Raw genomic sequence first — 22,797 nt, 5'->3', positions numbered from 1 at the left:
TACACAACAGCTTTTATTAAAAAATATGTAATGGCTTCTCTTTCGCAAGAAAAGTTAATGCCTGTCTTTCCTTTGTTTGAGGGAATTTCCAGTTTGAGTCATAAATAAAACCATTGATGGCCATGAGGTGTCAATAGAGTTTGTTATATTAATAATCCATCAAGCAGACATATATAAATATTAAAAAACAATTAGGATACTGGAGGATTTCTCACTTTCTAATAGATAATTAATGACACGTAGAAAGTCATCTGTACATGTTAATAATTCACTGATAACGGGATCTTACAGTATTCAAAAGTGCAGCTGTAAATGTTATTGCGTTGTTAATGAAAAGGCTAGACTGAAGTCCATGTTGTTATGAACTGGCCCAGGTTTGGGCTGTTGTATCGATTGCAATCACTTCTGCTGCACAGTCAGCTGTTACCTTTGACATTTCTTCAAAACACTGTTCCGACTGTCTGTTTGTGCAGGATGTGTCACAGCTGCGCCCCACGCTGATTCAACTGTTGCATTTGAGACGAGATGCAAAGTCACTTCCTCCAGTCTGCTCAGACTCCATCCCCTGCGAGGATCATGCAGCCCAGCTGACCCAGAGCAGGAGAAACTACCACATCCTCGTCATCGTTGGTGATGAGTGAAAAGCAGAGCGGGCTGGATGCATTTTTGCGAGTTTGCTGAAGGCTGCAGATCAGTGACAGATATCTCCTCAAACTGCTGCGACAACAGGAAGCGCGAGAAAGAGCGCCACCGACAGAACTGAAACCTGCGTCCAACAAGGTAAAGCTGCCTCTCTGCTCTTAAAACTTTGTGCGCTAATTTTAAACTTTAAGTAAGACTGATTAATTTAACTATTTATTAAATAATTTATTTATTAAAGACACATTTTCAACGCTGGTTGTGGAGAAGACCCTCTTTTTGGGTGGCATTAATCAAAATAGCCTACCACAAACTGTGACACTTCCATATTTTCAAAAATCAGTATTACCTTTAAAGTCAAAACCATTGTAAAATATTATATTCTGTATTTAATGCATGTTTTTTTATTTGCATAATCAGATTTTTCTGGACTAACCTGGTGGCTGGTGTGACATTCACACAGGCTCAATTTTAAACAAAGTTATATTACAATAATCCTCAGCAAGTTTAACTTTAAATGGATTTGAAGGGGTGATGTGTCTCCCTGTGTTTCTATATTGGCCTTCCTTTACGTTATGTTCCTTACATAATTTACTGTACCTACATATCTTCTTTTATATAAACTTTATTTACACAAACTCAGACATTTTATGGCACTTGGGTTTTCATGCACTTATAGAACATACAGATATTTGTTGTTTGTGTCCTGAAGAAATAATATTCAATTTTACCCTAATTTTTATATTATCTGATATAGTTTGGATTATATTATGATTAGAATTATATTTGGCGGATAGTAGCTCTTGTTTCACTTTTCTGGTGTCATCCACAGTAATCCAAGTTGCAACGATTATTATATGAGCTGTCAATTATTAAATCACATGGTAATCGATTATTCAGTTTGAATCATTTTTTCAGGAAAATTTTCATTTTTTCTTTACTCCTCTGCGACAGTAAACCGAATATTTTTAGATTATGGACAAGAAGTCATTTTGGGCTTAGGGAAACACTGTTCAACATTTTTCAACATTTTTTGACATTTCATACATCAATAAGCAAACTGATTAACCAAGATCAAACTACAACTCAGCAAAAATAAATCATAATTGTTAGTTGGAGCCCAGACAGAAATAAATTTGTTTGAAAAGGTGTTTGTGATTCACTAACTGCTTAGTAGTGTTTTTAGAAGGAGGATTATTCATTTCAAAGCAGAAATGGAGTAATTCCTCTACAGTAGTGATGATGGCTTCTAATGTGAAATAATGTTTTTATTTTGTTGAGAGTTTCAGTGTCACACAGTCTACTGTTTCAAAGGCAACATGCCAAAGAATACGAAGAAATACATCCTGTGAGGAAGTATCGTGTTGCTTTACTGATAAAGAAAACTGGCACAAAACTGAATATTCTGGACTTCAGTGTGAAAAATGATCAGTCTGAGCCTTTTAAACCAAACATCAGTGGAAAATCTAAAACATATTGTCCTGTATCTATGTCTCTGTAGCTTCATTTCCACCATGTCCCCCGACTGTCTGTGAACTGAGGCGATGGAGAGCCCGTCGTCCACGGTGAGGCGGCGAGCCTGGATCAACAGCAGCCGGCAATGGCCCACTCTGGAGGAGCAGGACCTGGAGGGACCGCTGTGCAGCCTCCCCTCTGCTTCTATCGCAGATGATGATGTCTTTCCTGAAGGTGAGTCCAAACTTAGGCGAGCGTAAAAGGGATCTGTCCAGTAGTTGAAGTGAGTTTGCAGATGCCCACAGCCTGTGCAAGTTTGATGTTTTGCATAAATAGACCTAAAGATGAAGCGATATCTATGTTTATTTTCTTTTGTCCTGCTCTGTATGTATGTGATGGTACAGGGTACTGTAGTAATCTCTGACCCGTATTGCTATTGTTGTCTTTCTGGAAAGAGGATCACAATGAAATAAGCAGAGGTGTGGACCCGAATCACATGACTTGGACTGGGGTCAGACTCAAGTAACAAATGTTATGACTTTAGACTCAACTTGACAAAAACAAAAAAGACTTGCAACTTAACTTTAATGGCATAACTTGGGCTTGAGCCTTCTGACTTGAAAATACTTAATACCTTCACACAAGCTGAAAGATTAAGAAGTACATTGTTTAAAAACGTTTCAAGAATCAATCAGTCTCTATTTTGTTTATTCTCTTTTTGTTTCATTTACACACAAAACATGCAACAAAATACAGTATAACTTTAAAGAAATTATATTCTAACAGAAAACGTCTTGCAACTTTGGGAAGAGAAAGTTGAAGACATTTTTCCATTTTTACTGATTAATGGTGCTATATGTTATAAAAGTGCAATGTCAGCAATAATTTTTCTCCCTGTGATAAAGTTCATTCATACTTGTTTTAACTAACTAATTTTGTTTTTAAAAGCATTCATATTTTTTGTAAATGTAATATATTATTACTTTGTTGTTAAAGATCCAGTATGTATACTTTAGTGGATTCAAGTGTTGAAGGCCGCACATCTGAAACTTCACCAATGTTTCAAGTGCATAGAAGAACCACAGTGGCTAATCCGAAAACATGTATGGCCACATCTAGAGCCAGTGTTTGGAACCGTTTTCTATCAGCTCATTCTAACGTAACGAAAACACAACAATTCTCATATTCAGGTGGTTATAAACTAATGACAACATAGTTATGAATGTTAAATGTAATTTCTGCCAACAGATGCTCCTAAATCCTGCACACTGGACCTTTGAAATGGCACTACATTTGGTGAAGAGTACATTATGACTCATTTAGGACTTGTGATTGACTTGTGGCAAAATAATGACTTGGTCCCACCTCTTGGAATAAAAATAATCCAATTACTTGACTGGGTTATCCTGTGCAGTTTCGATGAATATGCATTTGTCACAGGGAAAGCAGTGGGAGATTTTGTGTTCTAAGTTTGCAGTCAGCATAATTTCTGTTATTACGGTTACATAAAATACAAAGAAAATGGCCTGAACCAAAAAGGGATTCATATAAAAACTTGGACGACTTCTATTTGAAATAGCAAATCAACATAATAACTTCAGTGTAATCAGAGGTTCCACTTTTTTTGATAACAGAATATGTCCAAAGTTAATATCTACAATATGCATGTTTGTTAAAAACAGTGAAGTAGAGTAAAAGAGTTGTTAATCAACGAGGAGTACTCATAAAGTGAAGGGTTGTGCATGTGTGATTTCCACAGGATGCTTCACAGGAACGATTGAGAACTGGCTCCTGAGTTGTGGGTGAGTCAGCTCACTATACTACTTCTTTTTTGAAAGATGACATTTTTTGAGTGCAGGCTCTGAAGGACAAGGTGTCAGTCGTTGGAAACTGCTCTGACAAACAGTGAAGTTGAAAGTGGAAACTCTCTGAGGTCAGATGTTCCAGGAAGACGGCGTGGTGCGGTCGCCACGGCATTGTTTTCACCACAATAGCCTTAGATGATGTATTTCTAGAGCTCAATTGGAAAATAAAGAACCTATTTTAGCTCTTTAAAACCATAATGTTAGAGTGTTCTGAACGGAGATCTGCCAGTGCTGAATGACACATCAGATGTTTTTCTCTGCCACGACATGATGCAGACAACATTTTTTGGTTACAAACACTCCAGCAGGTCATCTGTCTTGAGGCTGTTTCACCAACTAAAGCACAAAACTTTGAGCCCTTTGACTTTTTCAAAATGTCCCTGTGGTTTTGAGTAAGATTATTACATAACAAGAAGGAAATAACAATTCCTTCTTCCTGCTATGAAACTGATTGAAGGAAAGAGGTCAGCACACAGAGCAATTATTTAATGTCTCTTATATCAGTCACTAAGGAGGAAGTTGCACTGTCAGTGATGTACTCCATACAGTTTGCATCTAAATGGGTCCTAACAGTAGAAAGGAGTGGCGTAACTGGTAATACATTCTGAGAACTCGACATGAAAATGACCACACCAGTTTGGAGGTGTTGACCTTAATGCTGCTCAGCATGTGAGCATTTCTACAGAAGGAAGTTGACAAACGTCATCAGCAGCCTGCTGAGAGCTGATTAGCACAAGCGTGCGCTGGAGCTAGGCTGCTATCTGCCATCTATGCAAACACAATGACTTATTTGGTAAAAGAAGCATGCAAATGACACTGTGTGTGTACATTAAATATCGGTATATATCTTACAGGTCGGAGTCCAGCTCACAGAAGACTGGTCAGCTGAGTTTTGGTGAGTATGAGCTGCAACAGTCATGAATAGCAATAAGCCATTTACTAAACCTGTGACTCGCTTGATGTATTTACAGTTGCAAGTTGTAAATGCAAATCAGCTCAAATGTGTTAACAGTTTTCTGTTATGTCAAACTCTGTCTCCATGCACACCAGCAGTGGGGGGACAAAGATCCAGGTCCCTTACTTCGGGAAAAGTAGAATTGCTGCAATATATAAATATTATATCTATTACAGTAAAAAATAAAAGTTCTGCATTAAAAAAACATCACCTAAGTAGAAAATCAATTAATTGATCAGTTGAGCCTATAGTGGTCACATGAAGTCGTATAACTCCTGGTTATTTGATGGTTACTGGTTGTGGTATGATTTAACTGGAGTTTTGGGTACAGGTGTGTTTTTATGAATTAAAACTGTAGACCCTGTGAGTTCACTGACGTCCTCAGTGACGTTGATGGTGTTGTCCTGGAACATGCTCCAATAACATGTTGAAAAAGTATAAAGTTTTATCAGCAAAGTGTACTTAAAGTATCAGACGTAAAGTACTATATAAAGAATGTCAGTGTTATACTATTGAACGTTATATTTCGGAATATTAGGAGGACCGTTGTAGCGAATATAGGTGGAGCTAATTTTTTTGTTTTCTATACTGTTGAGTAGTTTGACTTGTACTGTAAACGTACATGTTATGTTTGTTGCTCTATATGGCCAATCGCACAGCAAGCCGCAGGACAAAAAATAGCCTTTTGGCTCATTTACATTGATGTTGCTCACTGTGCATTGTCCCTTAGAAATAAAAAATGAAGAAAAGAAACTAAAGCTTTCCAATTAATAAAGTGGAGTGACAAGTACAATAATTCCCTTGGAATTGTTGTGGAGTAGAAGTAAAAAGTAACATTAAATGGAAATGCAAGTACTTCAGCAAATTTACTTTCTTTCCATTACTGCACACTAATGACACATACCAGTAAGATTTAAAAACAGGAATTTGTCCGTTCTTTGGTTAATCATTTCACAAAATTAAGATAAACATGCAACTTCATGTGAAATGACTTAATTTATGGACTGCATGTATTTTCTTCAGAGTCTGTGCTGAGAGGCAGCAACTTCGATGATGAGCTGAGTCTCGGTGCTGATGGTAAGTGCACACACACACACACACACACACAATGGAGACTAACAGAGCAGGAAATAGGAAATTGACGTGTACACGAATATGTTTTTAATTCTATGCTGAAGCTTTGTTCTGTGTGTAATAGTGCTGACACAGCCAGATGACAAAGACTGACCCACTTCTGCATGTTAGTTGTAACAAGTCAGAGAAATGTCCAGTGTTACGCAGTATGACTGTCCCTCTGCCAAGGAGGAGGATATTTTCTGAGAAGGGGAAGTGATGGGGAAAAAACTTCCTTCTCAACAGTTAATCATGCATAAAAGATTGCTTGTTTCTATATGAAATGTAACCACACTGACACATACAGTATTTAAATTGGATAAAAAGAAGAAATTACAGTTGTTTTAGGTCGAAACATCAAACATAGTTTACCAATCAAGTGGTAAGACTAATGTCTTTAGATGTAACAGCAGGGTGAAAGAACTGCATAATGACAAAAATTTCAACATTTAAGTGTAAGATATGTCTTTTGGTAAATAAAATATCTGTAACATGATACCATTTGTAACATCAATTGGAACATCAAATTCATCCTTAAGTGACATCCTGGTACAGTATAACTTATTCATTACTCCAGCAGCTGTATGACAGCATCTGTCCACATTCTGCCTAATGATAACGAGTGTTTGACTTAAAGTGTAATCGAAATGTTTCGACATTAACAAACAGATTAGGGTAGAAATTTATACGATTTTATTGAGACCAATGCCATTATTGCTTCTGTTTATCAGTCCAGTTCTTTGATTCCCTTATTGATTCCTCATCAGTTTTCTGTGTGAAAAAAAAAAGTAAGCCTACACAGGTTTTCAGCATCAACACTGTTGTTTTACTATCTCTGAGTATGAACTCAGTGTAGATGAAATAAGAGAATATTTGTGCAGCATTTGTTTTCATATAGGTTTTCTTAGTCAAAGAAAAGCCTGCATGGTGCTAATGTTATCAACATATCATATATTCCTCTTTCATTCTGAAATCCTTTTCTTTTCCAGCTTCTTTGTTCAATGGTGGAGAGATTTCATCTGGAGCCGGGTGAGTCACAACTGATCTGTTACAGTTGCAGTAACAATGAAACAAGAAATGAGGAATGCGGTGCTGTTAAACTTATAATATTAGTTAAAATGAAATCATGTAGCTTTAAGCATTATACTGACTGTATTTTCAACTCAATTTCCTGTCTTCACAGAAGAACACAGATTCCTTAGGAGAGACATTAAATGTCTTTGTTGAGTTTTAGTCCGAGGCATATTGAGCTGCACTTCCAGCCAAAAAATATATTTAATTTGACTCCCCATCACACCTGAATCCAGCCCAGTCTTTTCACTGGTATTCTTAGCTCATGGTTACACCTGTGCATACTGAGGCTGTTTCTATTGAAATGATTCAGAGGTGTTAATAAGTTAGAACTAATTTATCACTAAGCTAGCTCAAGGCTTTTTTAGTTTTGGAAGAATATTTGAATAAGTGAGGTTTTCTTGAATTTACTAAATCAAGAAATGTTCTGTTGTTATTTTTCTTCTATTCCTCACTGACCATGAAGCCTCGCACACCATCCTCTCTCCCAACAAGGTCGCAGCAGACTCACCAGGTCAGTGGACAACTTCATTCTTTGCTTAAAATGAACTGATCAGAAATGAAAAATTGTACAAATGAGAAAAGTTTGATCTAATTTAAAAGAATGAGCTATAATAACTGAACTATAGGTTTTGCTTTATTCCGAAGATCAATACTAAAGATTACTGTATGTATCTTCTACATTAATATGTAAGTCAGAATAACTCGTCACGTCTTGTCCACAGTACCCCTCGTCAGGGACTATGCCTGCCGACAATGAGCTTGGGCCACAGCATGGCCTCCAGCTGCCTCTCCTCCTCCACCTGTAATAGTAGATCAAGGTAAAAGCTTTATGATGCTTTCCAAAGGAAGATAACGCTCCTGAAAAAGCTGATTAACAATTTGCAGCTTTTCAGATTGGCCTTCCTCCCAAAGCCTATTTTTCTGGTCTGTTTTTACCTGAAAAAAAGGCCTTTATATATTAATGCTATTTGAGAGTATTTAATCCTATTTTCCTCCCATTTTTTATTTATTGTTTTAATTTGTATTTATTGGTTGTTCCATTATTTTGTGAAAGAATTTGTAACTAATCTCATTACACATGCATCAGTTGTATTTATTAAACCAAAAAACACAAAATTGCTACAAAGAGCGTTACGGAAAATCCTTTAAAGGAAAACTTCACCCCAAAAAATGTCCATTTGTATATCAGTCATCTTGAATTCAGGAAGAAACATTGCTTTTCTTGCATTAGCTCCACACAAAATGGCAGCAAATTGAGTCATTAAGTTAATAACAAATATTAAGTTTTGGCCGAAGGCATGTGTTTGGGAAGCAATGAGGATACAACTGGATAAATGACACTTGGATTGTACAGCACAAGTCGTGTGAGAGTTTGTAAATGGATGTTTTGCCATTGTTAAACATGGTCCTCAATCAAACAATAAATCATATTCACTCATGAAATCAAGGTAACATGGCATGACTGGTATAAAAATGGTCTTTTTTGGGTGAAATATTCCTTTAACATGAAAAAAAAACTCATTTTATTTCCCCTTTTTTTCACATACATATCAGTATATCCGAGGTCCTGCAGATGTGTTCGGAGGATGCTGAGGAGACGCTGTATGAGCTGGGTTTTGGCTGCGATGAGCCCCAGGTCACAGTCCGCATCCCTCCCCGCTTCTTCACCTTCCCCTCCATGAGTCAGGGCATCAACTTCCGCCTCTTCCTGGACTCACAGCTACGGCGGATACGAGAGGAAGACCCCAGCCTCTCTCTTGCTAGTAAGACCACGTTATCTTTCTTCCGTGGGTAACATTGTTCGATGTGTAATAAGGGGGAAATAAATCTGGGATGTAGCGAATTAGATCTATATTACTTGTCTTAATTCACATTTTATTCATTCTGCAGGTCGTTTCAGACAAGTTCAAGTGCTCACAGCTATGGCCAACGCATTCTACTCCCTCTACTCTCATGTGTCCCGCACTCCTCTACAGAAACTTGCCACGCCAGAGTTTACCTTTTCCTCATCTCCCGTGGAGAGGATGGAACGCTTCAGGAGCAGCATCCGCAGCGAGCCTCGCTCCCCAGTGGAGAGGCTGAAGGACACCGTCTCCAAGATGTGTCTCTACACAGGCTCTCCTCGTGGCTCAGACTCCACCTCTCCACAGCCCTCGCCCAGTAAAAGGCCGAGCCTCCCTGAGTTTGTAGATGTCGTCCTGGAGAAAGTCAAGACCAAGAAACTGGATTTGGGGGATTGTGATGGGAATAGTTCAGCTGTGGATCTTGGGCTGCTTGCAGATGGTGATGAACTGTGTAAGAATGAGAAAGAAGAGCAAACGCAGCAGACAGTGGCTGGCACAGAAATTCTCCAAAGTGGAGATAAGATCTGTCATGAGGAGATGCAGGGCAGCAAACAAACTGATAACGCTGATGAAAACGGTGTCAAACATGGAGACGTTGACAACAGTACTCACTGTGTAAGAACATCGCTAGCATCATCATTATCAGGAGAAACTGTGATAGAAACTCATCATGAGTTTCTTTTAATGCAAAGTGACACAAGGACTGCTGATCTGAAACCAGTTACCAAGGTTACGTATGATCTAATCTGCCCGCAGATAGTGGAGAGTGTGCACCAGGCGCCTTTCTGCTGTCTACACACTCATAGCCCAAAAACACAAAACACTTTACCTTCTCTCTCCTCTGAGGCAGAAAGCATACATAGATCCAGTCCTGCTGGATCACATGACCCTGATATACAAACTGCTGTCTTTGAGCCTGATGCTACACAGCTGGAAGCATCCAGATCACTTCCTGTCCTGTCCCCCAGTCGTAGCTACACCCAGTGCTGCATCACTGTGACCGGCTGGGATGGGGATGACGGCTCCTCCTGTCATACTTCAACTGTCACAGCCATCCAGACCTGTGAGGAGTCATTAAACGGGGGGAAAAGCCGGTACCTGAATCCACTGACGCATCAGAGCCATGACTCCAATAACCTGCAACAGGTTAACTCCTTTGAGCTGGAGGAGGTACAGTAAATACAGTTTTTTTAACTATCAATTGCTGCATTAACATGAAAAGTTACAAATTTGTCCAGATAAATTATATGTAGCATTTTACTTATGCAGCTCCATTTGTAAATAATAGATCACATAAGCAAGGATTAGACTGATTTTGCGAACGTAGAACAAACATTTTCTAAGTTGACTCTACATAGCATGGTAATTACATACTTGATAATCACGAATAATTAATCCATGTTCATGATAAATGGAAAATAGACTCGCTTGTTTCTAATTTTCTGACCACTTTAACACTGCCCATTCATACACTATTGGCTGAGACTATCATACACGGGGCCCCCTGCTCATTAGGTAAACATCCACACACACACAATTTGGTTTTCAGGTTCTTGCCCAAAGATACTTTGATATGCAGAGTTGAGGAGCTGGGGATCAAACTGCCAGCCTTTGATGAAAAGATGACCCGCTGTAACCCCCTGAGCCACAGCTGCCCCCATAAATATTATGATATTAATAACAAAGTCTAACAAAAGAGCCCTTTTACATCATGAAAAGATTAAGCAAAAAAAGCAGGAGATTTTATGTGAATATTGTCCAGTTTAAACTATCATTCTCAGTGCATGGTGTTTGGTTCTGGCACATCGTGCATGGCTCTTTGGTGTGGCGTCAATAAAATAAATCAATATAATAATAATATATACTGCATTCTGTTGTCTCTGTAGGTGCATAGTGCAGGAGAGGAAGATTTTGGAACAACAACCTCCCCGTTGTCCAGAAATCTTCAATACAAAGGTATAATTACATTTTCTTTGTGTGAGTGGCCTTTTTTTTTAACATGAACACAGATCAGTAGTCGTAGTTACAGCTGCTGCTTTGGCACAATTTGATGATGATGATGATGATGATGATGAATCTTTGTTATGTTGAATTTTTATTCTCATTATACAAATGTACAATGAAACTCTGTTTGGCCTCTCTCAATACGAATAAAAAGACATTAAAAAACTTACATCAAAAGTAAAAAGTAAGAAATAAATGAATGAATAGAGGGCAGCAATGGTAGTGCATGTATGACACTGTCATACTGTTTGGCAGTTTTACCTTACAGGAACATAACCTGTCGTATTTTCAGTTAATGTTTCTTATGTACATATTGGCAGATGTTTACCCCATTCACAAGAAAAAAACAGCTTTCACAGATGGCTGTGAGGTGTAAAGGAAAGGCTGTTTCCAGTTTACACTGTACCAGTTTACACAAGTGTGTTTGTCAAAATGGACCAACAGATTTGGGTGTGCACAAAATTTCTGGTAAAACTCAAATATTTAAATTTGGGCTCACTGTAGGTAAGGTCTCATAATGGGGTCAGACATCACCAGTGAATAGTTTATACAGGTTTATATAGAAAAGCTTGTATGTGTGACCGTGCATAAACACGTCACCATGCAGATGTGTTAGTCACCAAGAACATACTGCGTGTGTCTTTGTGTGTGTATTCAGGCCAGACTGCAGCTGTATTTCTGAAGTGGTCTACTGTGCGTGGAGTTGTTGCTTGACTGTGTTTGTGTCCTTGTGCAGGTGAGGTGGTGCGGGGTGACAGTGTGCAGTCAGACAGCAGTGGCTACGCGGATGAAGAAGTCAGTCACTCATCACACATACATAGCAGATGACAGAAAACCATAACTCTATGTAAACATTAAATTGTAGCGTTTTCTTGCCCAGAGTTTTTACTACACAAAAGAATTTAGTGACCAAGCAAGAGTCCTCTAGTCAAACAGGCCTTTAAGATTGAAAGGACAGTTCACCCCAAAATCAAAATGACATGTTTTAACCTCTTACCTGTAGTGCTGTTTATCAATCTAGCTTGTTTTGGTGTTGGTTGCAGAGTGCTGGACATATCAGCTGTAGAGATGTTTGCTTTTGAAAAACTCAACAGCAATGTCTCTTTCCAGAAATCAAATTCCCAAAAATCTAGACTGATAAAAAGCAAGAGTTAAAACATGTATTTTTGATTTAGTGGTGAATAGCTCCTTTAAGATATCATGGTATTGCAAGAGATTTGGTCACATGTGAAACTTTCAGAAACTTTGGAAGCTTTTTTCCCCCAATAAAAAAAGTTCCTGCTATGCAAAGCATTAGGTGTCTCCCCAGTGCTCATACGTAATACAGAAGATTGTAAATAAGTGATTTAACAGGAAAACTGATGAGGTTCAAAGACCTTAATAAATACTGTGTGGACCATATTTTATTTAAATGGTAATCCAAGCATGTTCAAGTTATTACAACATATGGCAGTAAAATGTACAAAAATGTTTTATTGGAAACAAAGTCAATTTCACACAGAGCTCACATTGTGTTTTCTCTAACACTGGGGAACTTTTTTGACTACCACAACAAAAAGGTCCCTCTCAAATGTACTGATGCTGACACTGATGTTAATGGTGTTTAGAAGTTCCCTATTTAAACGAGCAGAAAACAAGATGCAGATCTGCTTTTTCAGAGAATGAGGTTAACATCAAACACAACAGAAACTTGGTCAGCCTGCATTGTGCAAAGGGAATTGTCTTTTTAAGTTGTGCAAACTGTTCACTTACTGCAGCTGAGCGCAAGGCAGTTTTTATGTAAATGCAGTAAGGTGGGAGGTAATGAATCCTTACACCAAGACACAGCAAGTAGTTGGAGAATATAATCTGGAAAATCATCCATTTTTAAACATCATTACAGAAATCATAGTCACATTGATTAGCAAAATAATTCACAGGGGATCAAATTTTAAATGAACGAATACTGGGGAAAATAAGCATAAACAATACATAGAAACTCCAAATAAGAATATGTGGTGGGTTCGTTTTTCTGGTCTATGATATTGAAAGTCGAAAGACATGAAAATAGTGGTTTTTAAGAATACTCAGAGTACTGTTTCCTCTTTAACCCTTATCATTAACTGATATTTGTCTTACACTGAAATGGGATTTGCTCCTAATGCAAAGACTGTGCTAAAGGAAGTCTTGTACATTTTAATGCTGTGATAATTACACTTCACAGTGTTGTTTGCACTTTAAGGAGTTATCAGACCAATGAGTCGGATTTAAATTCTATAGTAATGTTGGATAATATTTTTTAAATTACAATAAAAATACACATGGTATGAGTTCATTTCTTGCTTACTGCTCTGAAAGTCATCAACATGTGCCTTGTAACGAAGTCTATAAAGGCGCAAAACTGCACAAATTACAAGGATAATTCATCATATGATAATTTCAGTCTGATCTCTGTCACCATTTTTACTTTGAGATGCCATAGAGTAACATTATTGAAAAAGTTCAATTTCCAAAATGAACCTTATTTTAGTTCATAATGGTAAACAAATCCAACAAGGTGAATTTCAACTGACAGTAATCATAAACTCAGTTTTAAAATAAGGGGAAAATGTCCACAATTCAACATAACAGCATTAAAGAAACAAACAGTTTGAGTTTTTAGGGTTCAAATTAATAAACAACAAAAACATTCTTATACAAGCTCATCTGAAAACAGGGAAGTCTTTAAAATAATTATCATCTGATATCTTTTCAGCAGAGTCCTTTTCTCTCCACCTTTCGGCACATGGCTGGTAATCTTTTCTTCCGTCCATCCATGCGATGGGGATTCAATGAAGCACCAATATCTGGCACTTCCATAGCCCAATTTCAACAAACCCCTTTGGCTTTTTGTTGCATCACAATTTGTCTGCAATTATTTGGGAACTCGCTGCAAGAAGAGCACCATACACTATTTGAGATACAACATTTTAAACTGTAGATTTTAAGGATATACAGTGCTGCATATGGGTGCTGAGCAAATGGAATTTTCTAAAAAAAAAATGGATTTTAAAAAATGTCCATGAGGGTGATAAAGGAGTTTTTGGGCAACAAAATCTTCATTGGCAAAATAAGAGATCGATGTGACAAAAATAATAAAAGGCTCCGGGATTAATTTGGGGACAGAAAGAGTCTCCATTTCCAAATTTGAGGTAATTCACGTTATTTGAACTCATCACAAAAGTGCCTCCGTTGTCCAAAGAGAAAATTGATCCTGGCATTTTGTTGTGGCGAGTTCGAGTCTATGAGGAGGAGGATGGCATCACTTCCCCCCGGCCATGATTTTGAGGTACTGAAGTGCATTGTGGGCTGCATTGGCTCGAGCGGCGTCGATGCTCGGAGCAAAGCCGTGGCACACTGTGATTGGCTGTGTGGACAGCTCCACTAGACACTGGCACAGGCCGCTCAGACTGCGCTCCTCTGAAATGAGAAAGAACAAAAATGTTTCAGTACCCCTACAGAAACAGATTGATAGCATGAAAGGGGGAGAGAGAGGGGAAGACCTGGAATCGAACCCGTGGCTGCTGCGGCAAGGACATTGCCTTCATTTATGTGGTGCCTGCTTTATCTACTGAGCCACCCGACGCCCCCTACAGACACATTTTGAATTATGTAAAATACTCTGCCATGATCAATTTAACATGTGCTTAATGCAGCGGTTTATGCATGCTGAAATGTAGTCAGTCATGTCAATTGACATATTTCCTTTCAATCTTTCAGCTCCTCTTAAGGCCACTGTAGTTACACTGTGGTGCTCAGCAGAAGTGAATGTAATTGTCATTTAATCACCTAGATCCAGGTAACTGACATCAAAGCGCTGCTCCACAGACAGGTCACTCAGCAAAGAGCAGAAGTTGGAGTCAGTGGGCATGCCCAGAGGGTGGCTGCGGAGCTGGAGGATCTTCTCTCCAGCGGAGTTACGTAGAGAGTCCCACGTGCAGCTGAAGCCTTTACTTTTGCCCGTCTCAGCTCTGCTCCCCATGTGCTGTGTGTGCAGGTAAGAAGATGTTATTATCAATCAATAAACAATATTATCTGTCAGCAAGATTAATCAGTAAGAAAAGGGGTGATGGCATGCATAGCTTATGTTATTCCGCATATGATTTCATGAAGCTCTATGCAATGCAAATACAATATTTGCATGTGATGCAGTGGTGTGCATCCTTTCCCGCAATGTGCCAAATAATATAGCACGAAGGGCAGTCATGAGCTTTGTGAACTGGTGCACACAGAAAGTTTATTTCTGTCCGTTTCTCACCATGTTGAATGTGTCTTCTTCGGCGTCAGCATCGTTGCTGGTCCTGAGGTCGACTGGGACGTCGTGTATACGTGATAACATCTTAGCTGCTGCGTTTCTCTTTGCTAGTTTCTTGGATGTCCCACTTCCTAGAGAGGAACAGGAGATTGAGTAATTTTGCACAAGACCTCTGATAGATAATGAGACTGGGTTACTGATATTCATGAGTGAGACTATGATAAGCACAAGCGCCCTCTAATTTAGCTAGCCTAAACTATATCTTGTATCTCTACACTGTGCCTGAGACCTGCTAATAGTGTGTTGTGAAAATAAGTCAGTGAAGGCGAGAAATTACTCAGCAGACATGTAAAAGACAGAATGTTTGATTTTCCTCAATTTCAATGAGCTGTTTTCTATCATTAGTAGCATTGGGGCTTAAATGTTTTTATCACTGGCGAACAACTTCATGGTACGTGTAGTATGTTAACAAAAATCTAAATATCGTCAAAACATGGATTTGATCTATAAGACAAAATCTGTCAATACACACAAAACAATATCCAACAAGAAATATTGTGCATTTTACCAATTTCCACAAATCTCTCGACTCTGCAGGTCATGGTGAACTCTTTGCGATGTGCTGGACCAGACTCCTGGGTGACTGTGTACTCTGGCAAACGCCATCCTTTCTGTACCACCAATTCCTGGCAGAGATGTGCACAAATACTTACAAAAATAAACAGCATGCAACTATGAGCTATGCAGATATTGTTCACAGTGCAAAGGACTGACAAAACAGTCCAACAGCAAAATAAAACTTGAAACTTTAGGAGTTTGTTTATTCACCTGCAGAGCTCCTACAGGGTTACATTCAGACTGCTGAGAACTGCCTGAGGTCTTCATCTCTGACTGGGAGCTGCACAGAAGATGAGATAAAACAAGCAGAAGAGGAAGTAATGAAACCACACTAAGACCTCTATATCACATTTGTTCTGTGCTTAGTACAGAGCACACTGAGATGTTATATTGCCTAACATCAGTTGATGTTGGCGCCACAATGTGGCTGTCTATGAATCAATTTAGCTTTAAATAAATGAAAAAACAAAATAATGAGCTGACCTGTCTCCATCAGTAGACACATCAACCCCAATAAACCCGTCTACTCCAACACCAACTCCGGCGGGACCTCCGAGACCTCCCTTGAGCATCTTCAGAGCAGCCTCGGCTGCTTTGTGCTTGGCTGCCTTCTTGCTTGGCCCTTGGCCGGTGCAGCTGATCTCTCCAACGGAGACGCGGAACGTGAAGTTGGGCTGGTGGGCCTGTCCCTCGGCCTTCAGCAGGTCATACACTGGGGTTTTGCCTATCCGCGTTCCATACTCCTGCAGCAGACTGATGGGCGTCTTTCCGGGATTCACAGCCAGCATTTGCTCAATACTAAATAAAAGAAAGATTCAGCATGAGAAAGAAGCAACTACTGATTGCCTTTCACAGAGGGCTCTAGAAAATGGTGTCATTTATACCTTTCATGAAACACAATTCAGAAATGTGTTCTCAAGCTAAAAACTTTTTTTCATTCTTTCTATCGAATGCTATCCTTAGTGCACTAACCTGAGGCTAGCCTAATTAAAGATTCCTTCAACCAGAGTACAAAAGATTCGAGACATCCAAGTCACCACTCATTGTAACACAGTTCCTTCCCAAAATGCATTAACATTGCAGTCTATCCAGAAACAATGCCCAGCTTACTTGTGTTCAAAACTTAATGTACAAGTAACCATAAACTAAAATTCTCCTTATCTCCTTTATATTGTGGCAAAGGAAATTTTGGCAGTCAACTTTAAAATTTCTGCAAAAAAATAAATAGTCACATCTGCATGACTATGAATCATAAGGACTAATTTTAGATGAAAGTAACTATAGAGGTGCCAATTCATGCTCTTGGGATATTTCTACTTAAAAAAAACACACACACAAAATGTGCACTACTGTACTTTACTAGCATATTTTTTTTCAAGTTAAAGCTAGGCTCATATAATCAATAGCTTACAGGTTGTGCTTCTTCATGATAGGGGACTGTTTACAGTAATTGCAGTGTTTAACAGTGCCATATAAATAAAGTTATTGTTGATGTAACCCGGGTTGTATGCAATAAATAGCATTGTCTCTCGATAGAATCACTATCAGTTATCAATTGTGATTAATTAATGATATAAATGTATCATGCATGTCTATATGGGAGGTGAATCAATGGCATAAACTCATATTGCCATGTGGATCTCTTTCAGTCATACATCTGGCAGCTTACTTTGAAGCTAGCTCAGTTTATGTCAACAAAATGTTGGGGTGTTTGAGTTAAAACCAGCAGCTTTGTGTAGGCAGACGCTATTAAAATCGATGAATCAAATGGATCTATATATCTGAATGGCCCCTGGTTAGCCGCTATGCTATGTTAGCTTAGCTTCTGCGCAGCTTCACACCTGGAGCACCCGGAGTTTCTCTTCCAGCTGTCCGATCCTGTCTCGTCGTTCATTCCCTATTTCACGCAGACAGAGCTGATCGGTATCGGATGGTTAATCCCCCCACCAGAACAGACACTTGTTTTCATTAGACGGTATTTTCTCTGACAGATGAAGAAGCAAGGACTTGTGAAGAGCAGATGAAACCCCCTCCGCTCCGACAGACTGCAGCGGGGTACTGTTTGCAGCACAGAGATGACGTAGGATAGAATCCCGCGAAACTTGAATTGTGATTGGTCCGTGGGCGCTTCGGTTGTTCGGCTTGGACACCGGAAAACACCGAGTAGTGCCGAGTGTTTCATGGACGGGGCGATTTCACTACAGTACATCCATAGGGGTACAGGTCCATGCTACAGGTACTTTACAACAGAAACAGGTGAAAAGTCGTTCACACTCAGCAGACTGGAAGCTGTAGTTTGTTGTGACAGAATATAATACAAATATGTCGTCAAGAGTAAAAGCTGTCCGTTTACAATTGAGCAAAAAGTAGAACTAAGTCAATGTATATTGCACATACCTAGCTAACATTAACTGGCTGCGGTACCTTTCCGTTAAAGTTACCATGACATCAGCGTTATTTTACGTAAAAACTACCAACAGGAAACTTGTTATTGGGAAAAGATACATTCTTCAAAATTATTATTGTCAGCACAGGAGCTGAGACATTAACAGGAAAAAACTAAATAAGCAAAAACAAAAACAAAACAAACAAAGTTTCGTTTTGCAGCTAGCTAACGGTAGCTAGCAAGCTAGCTTTACTGTTCTTTATTTAACAGAGGAGAGGACATGGATGTATCATATGGAAGTCGGTAGGGGGTCGATGGGATATAGCTTGTTTTTTTAAAACTCTTCCTGAAACTACAGATATTTCTTTCTTCTTGTCATGATTTTGTTGTAAGGTTTTCAAGAACATCCCCTTTGATGTTTTAAAGTTAAAAGTTGAATGAAATCCTGGGGTTGAAAAAAACTCACTCATGTTGTGCATGCTGGTTATGTAGTGCAAAAGATTTATTCATGCCAAAAATGTTAAATGAGACCAAAGTGATTGTTGTAAAATATCACTATTTTAAGCTTAGATTTGGTTATGTTTTTTCTGATGGAACCATTTGCCCCACATGATGTGTTCAGGACCGTCGGAAAATGTGAAAATCTAACAATTATTTCTGTTTTTACAGTTTCCAGCCAATATTTTTTTTTAAAAAAAAGTTATGTAATTTTGGCGATTTTTTAAAAAACAAAACAGGCATTCCAAAACCTCGGCAGTAAAATGAATACAAGCATTTAAAGTTGTATACCACCCACCACCCTAAGTCAAAACAACAAACTAAAATATAATACCCTCCCAAGTGCTTAAAAAAATTCGATATGCCTCCTCCTGTTTGCACTACTCCATCCTATCTCATAAATAACCAACAGTCCCTAAGTAAAGTCGTAATACACGTACCGTTGACATTTCCTACCTTTTGAAATGAACATCAAGGCATTTATCTTAAACACAGCGCCAACATGAAACTTAATTTTGGTAAATGATCCCCGTTCACGGTTTTAAAATTATTAATTTCAATGCAGAAGCTGCTGAATTGTCGGTTAAAATTAAACAAACGTTTTTCCATGGTGGAAAAAGGAAATCTGAAAAATGAAATCTCTCTCCCTCTCTCTCTCTCTCTCTGTGTGTGTGTGTGTGTGTGTGTGTGTGTGTGTGTGTGTGTGTGTTTGTATTTTTGCAGCTTGCCTATGTCAGCCAGCCGTTTAGCTGTCAAGACAACTACACTGCATGCAAAAGTACCACAAAATGGAAGTATCAAGTAAGTGCCAGTACCAACTGTACCTGAGTAAATGTTAGCTGTTTCTGCCTCATTTTGTCCTGCATGCGAGACAGTAAATATCCTACAGTTTATAATGTTTTCTGCGTGAAGTAGCTGCTTGAACTGGACGGTTCTCTTAATTACAGGCTAACAAATGCACAGCGATTTGTTTGGCCCGACAACTTTCATTGCAGTCTAGCTTTCTGTGGAATAATTTGTTAGTACTAAAATGAATCAGAAGAGGGCGACAGTCAGTCACTGATCTGTTCATCTGACAAGCCTCTTTGTCGGGGTTTTGATAGTACTTTGGGCCCTTGGACTGCCTGGCACCTGCCGTCTCCGCTGTGGACTAACACAAACACATAGGACATTTCATAAGTTTAGGAGACTGATCATCGTGCAGCAACAAGAAAAGGTTTATACCTAGACTAATCTCAAAGATAATTATCCCTAAAATAACTATTAACAACAAATTGTATGTATACAGCAACCTTCAAAACAAAAATACAAGGTGTTTCACAGGGGGAAAATTAATATTAAGGGACTATTCGTTGCTAATTAGAGGGAAAGGAATGGTGCCAAACACTTCACAAGTTGTTTTGAGCTCTGAGGAGAGGTTATTTTTTTTTATTTGGCTTAGAGTTTGAGGGGGGGCATTCAACTTTAAATTGTTGTGTTTTGTATTATTTGAATAATATTAAATAAAATAAGTCACCCACCCCTACTCTGATAAATAGAGTACAGATGATAATACAATAAAAATAAATAAGACAATTAAAGGTACAAAAAAGAAAATCAACACTCATTTACAAATTAAAGCAGTGCATTGCAAGTCTAAAAACAAAATGCAACACAATGAAATAAGAATAGACAAATAAGAATCTATTGAAATGATTAAAAACCCTATCTAACCCTCACCACATAGCCAAATTTAACCCTTTATTGTGTGTTGTGTGTGAAGGGGCAGTATTATTGCATTTATTCGTAATGTAGTCAAGCAAAAACTTATGGTAATGAAATTAATTATAGGATAAGATTACAGTCAGACAACTCTAATTTTGTTGGATTTTCTTTGCTTAGTTTGGAGCCCTTTGCATTGGTGGGTGATATACCCAGAGGAGTCGTGCAGAGTCAGACCCTTAAAATCCTTTGGACCCACAAGTTCAGAACCTCCTACCCAACCAATAAAGCAGCACTTCCATAACATATTTCAGTACATTTTCCACCTTTCCATCACTTCCTTTATTTCTGTGGCGCGACAATTAATCTCATGATGGTTTGCCCGTAAAACCCCTGCTGGCCACTGTTGAAATAGAGCTAGGATTCTGATGGCTTCATTCACTGGCATCAGCGTGTCAGTGTGGACAGGCACGTTTTGCCAAGTGCAACACAGAGTGAACCGGCCATGACAATGAGTAAAGTTGTCTCCCATTTGAACTCCCAAACCTACAATCAAAGCACCAAGATTGATCTGTGACCTGAAGATATACCCCTTCTGCTCATTATTCATACTTTCAGAGTTAATTTGCCTTGTTCACCGTGCCTTCATTTGTCAGTTGAAATCCCAAATTTATTGACCTTTAACGTGATAATATAAGTGTTTTTATTGAGCTTGTGGTTGAATCACTGACTGAATGAGATCAGAAATGAATATCGCCTTAGCAATCGCAGTACATCCAAAATGTATGCACACACTGACACACACAACACACTTTCCTTCTCCCAGTCTTGGCCTGGTGCATTATGTGTGGTTCTTTGGTTGCCAAAATCATCAGTAGATATCTTCAAGCATGGAGTGGTATGAATGCTCTTTTTCCCTCCTTCCACAATATGATGTGTTTCCTTTTTTGTGTGTGTTTTGATCCCTTCTCTTGCGGCCAAGCTGTGCTGTGGTGAGGCGCGGGTTCGAGTGGCGCTCCTGTGTTATTTTTGGCAGCAGCAGTGGTTGGTGGCTGTTGAGGAGAGAGGAGACAGAAGGGGGATAGCATGAAGCCCAAAAACCAAGGCTGTTTAAGGGATTTCTGTCTGAAGGAATTGCTTTGTAATGATCAGAGACTCATTATGGATGTGTGCGTGTGTGTGTGTGTGTGTGTGAGCAACCATGCATGGATAAACGCACCCAGAAAAAGACTGGCATGCACATTCATTCATTTAGCACTTCACAAACACTTCATATACATGTTCTCATTCACAGACCACACACTCGGAGTTGCTAAATCGCTTTACATATGAAGGGGTTTTTATAGAATCAACACCGTCCATGTATGATGGAGACGATGTTTTAATCTACCAGCGCATTTAAACATTTGACTGTTTTCAAAGTTCCTCCGTTCCTGTCACATGGGAACTATTTCTTGTTTGTCAGCCACTTTTGGTAAAGCTCTCTCTCCTCTGTGGGAGTCAGTCTGAGACATGCCGCCCGCTCAGGCAACACACAGTGTCAGACATTCACGCTCCTCCCTCTACGCTTCTGAAAACACCATTTGAAAAAGATTTTCTCCAACTCTATTCTTGGCCACAGATCAAGAGAACGTTATTACTCTACTTTATTTATTTATATTTTGTGGTGGTAATGTGTGTGAACGTGTACATGCGTGTGTGTGTGTGTGAGAGAGAGAGTGTGTGTGTGAGTGATATGTAATTGTGTATGTATGTGTGTTAAAGCCACAAAGATATTTCAATTTCTTCAGAATATTAAATAAACATGCAGCAGCAGCAGCAGCTTCAGTGAAGCGCTGCCTGCCAGTGGGTTTTGGGTTGGATGGGTGGCGGTGCTGGTGGTGAAGGGGGAGAGGGGGTTTGTGGCCGTGGCTCTGGGGGGGTGAGGCAGCTCATGGTCAGGGCCCCCGCCGGACACACTGGCGCCTCGCGCTGGAGGACTTCTGAACCACCACACTCCTCCACCAAAACCCTGCCAACCCTGGCTCCCTGCTCCTGCTTCCAACCCAAATCACTCAGTTCTCTTTCTGCATTTTGACTCTCTCTCCCTCTCCCTACTGTCTCTCTCTCCTCTCCCTCCTTCCTCTTTTTCCTTCTTCAGTTTCCTCATTCAGTTGATCCAAATCCAGATTCATTTGCTACTTGGCCGCCTTCTCTTTTCTCACTTACTGCTGTACTTTTAGCGGCAGATCTATCTGGTTGTGTTTTTTCTACCTTTTCTCCAGGGCGTTTTGTGTTTTTGCATCTCATTTCTGCACTGTCTCTCCCAAATCCCATCATTTAAAATGTTCCAAGGAAGTATTTAGTGGCTTGAAAAAAGCAAACAAGAATGG

At 39.2% G+C, this 22,797-nt stretch overlaps 2 protein-coding genes and 1 long non-coding RNA gene across 3 annotated transcripts; 2 read left to right on the top strand and 1 right to left on the bottom strand.

The window, feature by feature from the left end:
• Nucleotides 1–542: 542 nt before the first annotated feature.
• On the top strand, nt 543–13,258 carry tespa1 (thymocyte expressed, positive selection associated 1). Its single transcript, XM_042505891.1, has 12 exons — nt 543–780; nt 2,141–2,328; nt 3,854–3,896; nt 4,814–4,854; nt 5,938–5,991; nt 7,017–7,056; nt 7,565–7,612; nt 7,824–7,919; nt 8,656–8,864; nt 8,992–10,115; nt 10,832–10,901; nt 11,686–13,258. The coding sequence occupies exons 2-12, from the start codon at nt 2,184–2,186 to the stop codon at nt 11,775–11,777; spliced, it is 1,962 nt and encodes a 653-aa protein (XP_042361825.1). The 5' UTR covers nt 543–780; nt 2,141–2,183; the 3' UTR covers nt 11,778–13,258.
• Nucleotides 13,259–13,702: 444 nt separating this feature from the next.
• Nucleotides 13,703–17,878, bottom strand: tarbp2 (TAR (HIV) RNA binding protein 2). Its single transcript, XM_042505907.1, has 7 exons — nt 17,682–17,878; nt 16,324–16,638; nt 16,051–16,120; nt 15,791–15,908; nt 15,226–15,353; nt 14,757–14,952; nt 13,703–14,387 (listed from the first exon to the last, which is right to left on the bottom strand). The coding sequence occupies exons 1-7, from the start codon at nt 17,732–17,734 to the stop codon at nt 14,230–14,232; spliced, it is 1,038 nt and encodes a 345-aa protein (XP_042361841.1). The 5' UTR covers nt 17,735–17,878; the 3' UTR covers nt 13,703–14,229.
• Nucleotides 14,878–16,367, top strand: LOC121957367. Its single transcript, XR_006106765.1, has 3 exons — nt 14,878–14,964; nt 15,820–16,157; nt 16,337–16,367. It is a non-coding gene; the product is annotated as an uncharacterized LOC121957367 (long non-coding RNA).
• Nucleotides 17,879–22,797: the final 4,919 nt, after the last annotated feature.

The sequence above is a fragment of the Plectropomus leopardus genome, chromosome 2, assembly GCF_008729295.1.
Source record: "Plectropomus leopardus isolate mb chromosome 2, YSFRI_Pleo_2.0, whole genome shotgun sequence".
In the NCBI taxonomy this organism is placed as follows: domain Eukaryota; kingdom Metazoa; phylum Chordata; class Actinopteri; order Perciformes; family Serranidae; genus Plectropomus; species Plectropomus leopardus.
Note: the sequence above shows the minus strand (reverse complement) of the source record. Positions and strands in the feature narration are given on the sequence as shown.